The 3,257-nt window shown below is 33.8% G+C and overlaps 1 protein-coding gene across 1 annotated transcript; it reads right to left on the bottom strand.

The window, feature by feature from the left end:
- Nucleotides 1–893: 893 nt before the first annotated feature.
- Nucleotides 894–2,463, bottom strand: LOC100527488 (E3 ubiquitin-protein ligase RNF5). Its single transcript, XM_003528146.3, has 2 exons — nt 2,252–2,463; nt 894–1,719 (listed from the first exon to the last, which is right to left on the bottom strand). The coding sequence occupies exon 2, from the start codon at nt 1,717–1,719 to the stop codon at nt 1,024–1,026; it is 696 nt and encodes a 231-aa protein (XP_003528194.1). The 5' UTR covers nt 2,252–2,463; the 3' UTR covers nt 894–1,023.
- Nucleotides 2,464–3,257: the final 794 nt, after the last annotated feature.

The following is a 3,257-nucleotide window of genomic DNA, read 5'->3' as shown; positions in this document are numbered from 1 at the left end:
AAAATGTGTTCAAAAGAGTGTGTTAGAAAGCGTAATGCATTTCTCATTGAAGAATATTCAAATCCCAGGTTATACTAACGCCTTGCTCTTTCCTTTGTTCCCACTAAAAGATAAAAAAAAAATAGTTCAACATGTGACAGCACGCAACAGTGAATTACATAGAACAAGAGGAAGGGGGGAAATACCATGGGTAGAGCAGTGAATTGCATCGTGAACATTGAAATTGTGAACGAAATCTCCAAGTTGTGCAGCTGCTGCATTTGGTGTCATGAGAGATGTTGAGAGTTGAGACCAACATTGAACTAGAGGAAATAGAGTAAGGATAGAAAAAATAATTTAATAATTTTGTAAAAGGTCAGATTTTTTGTTCCATCTCAATCCTCCCAATTTGGAAGGGAAGAAAATTGAGACAAAACAATGGTATCTGTTCCATCCCATTCCTTCTTGTTCCATCCTCTTTTTATATATCCAAACAAAGGAATTTAATCCCATTCCATTCAATCTCATTTGACCAATCCAAATGTGCACAAACTCACATCTAAGATGGTTGAAATTAACAATAAGCAATTAAGTATAACCCTTAAATCCAGAAAGTTAGTGAATAATGAAAGTAGACAAGTAGTATGCATCAAAATAATTTTAGATATAACATTAGCAATAGCATGTCAACATGTACTTGAAAAACTGAGAACACAAAGTAAACAAAGAGCATAACTTCACTATTTCAGCTATCTTGTAGTGTCAAACTTAGTATAATAACCATGAAATTAATATCTACGGACTGATACCCAGATCCTTATTCCTAACAATGGGTGTGTTGCTTTCATGCTTTATATATTAAATTTCGCACATGGATACCATAGGTGCCACAAAACTATCACAAAGAAAAGAACTACAAGAGTAATATGACAGTATTATTATATGAACAATATCCTTACTCCTTAGTTACGAAATAAAGAGCGCACCAGAAGATCTATCAGAGCAGAAATCTAGTTCTGCTACCAATCTGAGAATGTATTCAACCTATTGCCATATAAAAGCAAGAACAACACAGAAAACAACAAATAGAAGCAGCTTCTTCAAATAATAATCTTGTTGCCCTTGATGGGTGCGCAGAGGGAATCCATGAGCATGGACACCATGAAATGTATTAGCAAATCCATGTGGAAAACCAGCCCCTCCCCCATACATGGCCGCATCATGAAACCCATGCATCTGAAAGTTGAATAAGGATGGTATAAAACCACCAAATGCTGCGGACAATGCAAAATTCCCAAATCTTGTTGTTGCCATCGGCGGTGGCACAAATCCCCCCAAGCCACCCATAAATCCAAACCCATGTTGATGAAAATGATTTGTTTCAGGTGGAGGAGCAGTTTCAGGCCTCTGCCCAGCCGGACGATGTGGGATGTTAACGCCCGGAATAGATTTTGATCTCGGATCAGTGGACGACTTTCCTCTCCCATACAAGGGAACCAATTTCTCCTCCTCCACGAGAGCCTTGCACACCGGGCATTCTCGTGATTGTGAGTGAAAGTGAAGCCATTTGTAAAGACAAGGCCAGCAGAAAAGATGACCACACAAAGTAATTATCGGGTCTTGCGCTAATTCAAAGCAAATGTTGCATTCAAAATTGGCAGCATCGCTGTTATTATTGTTGTTGAAGTAGGAAGGGCTTGGGGGTGACCTCCCTGTTGATTCCCCAAACCCACTTGCCATCTACAAAACCCAAATCATAACACAAGTTAACAAGTGATCCATCATAACATATATAACGGGGTTACACACGACAATCCTCGCACAGAACACTTAGGGATAAAATAATCAATATTTTACATGTGGTATTCGTGAACCAAAAGGCTATTGCGTCGCTTCATAACACACAAAAACGCGTTTTCAATGACACAGCCACAAGTAAACAACGAAGCCCAATTGTTGGACGGAATTGAGAGAAACTGACAAATGCAACAAAATCTCTAAAGAAAAATGATAAAGTCATGTCAAGCAGAGAGAATCAAACAAACAGGAATAGGTGAAGGTGACAAAATAGCCACACATAGTTTTGTAGGGAAAACAAAGAAGAAGAAGAAAACTAGATAATAATAACAACGTCTTTGTCACAAAAAAAAAAAAAAATTCCGAATTTCTACTTAGAAGAAAAATAAGGGTTTAGAGATTGGGGGCATTTACAGCGAAGAAGATGAAATCAAAAACGATAAAGGAAAGAAGAGGAGAATAGAAGATTACGAACCTGAGGAAAGCGAAAAACTAAGAAAAATGGATCGGTTGAGGAAGTGAATAGTGAGGAGGGGGTATCATGTATGTGTGACTCAAAATTTGGTTTGTCTGCAGCCTGCGGAGATAGAAAGGACGAAGCTTCTTCCTTTTACTTTTCGGGCTGCAATTCAAGAATTCCACGGAATTCTTCAATGACTTAATCACTTTGATTGGATTAAGAGAATTGGGTTAAGAATTTAATTCAAATATTACTCACACTTCTAAAAATCTTGGGAATCTTATTTTTTTATTTGATTTTTTCAGATAAAAAAATAAATAAGAAGTATTTTAAATGTAGAACAATTTAAAAGTTTTATGCATTCTAATTTATTAGTGAATATACTATACTTTTTTTGTTACAGTGTATTTACTGTATATTCTCATTTAAAATGAGATATAAATTTATTTTTTATTATTAATATCTTTTAAAAATAATATTGTTATTTAGTGATGGAGATAAAAGTGATAAAAATAAAATGAGGATGGTTTAAGAAAATTGAGGTATAATTTGTTACTAACATTGATTATGGATAAGGAAAGGAGCCAGTCTCTACTACACATAGAAACTCGTACACTAGCTATCAATTCCTTATATATTGTATGTAAGTTTTTTCTATTAAAAACAATTTAATAAATAATCTTTAATATTTAAATTAATTTATATACTTGAGAATAAATCAAATTAATTTAAAATGCAACCTTTTATAACTTCTAATATAATAATAATGAATTATAAAAGGAAAAGACTTTTAAAAGAAAAATAAACTACACTAAAATATTTTATTTAGAAAAGAAAGAAAGCAATTATGTACACATTGAAGAGTATAAAAAAAGAAAAGAAAATAGTTGTCTAAAAAGATTTTATTAGAGTGTTGTCTTCACTTAGGTGAATTTTCCATTTTAAAAGAAAAATGATATTTGACCGTTAGTTAAGTAGTAATACACTTGAAAACTAGTTATATGGGGTCCTTAAACTTAAT

This window comes from Glycine max, chromosome 6 (genome assembly GCF_000004515.6).
Source record: "Glycine max cultivar Williams 82 chromosome 6, Glycine_max_v4.0, whole genome shotgun sequence".
In the NCBI taxonomy this organism is placed as follows: domain Eukaryota; kingdom Viridiplantae; phylum Streptophyta; class Magnoliopsida; order Fabales; family Fabaceae; genus Glycine; species Glycine max.
This window is presented reverse-complemented; position numbering and strand designations above follow the sequence as displayed.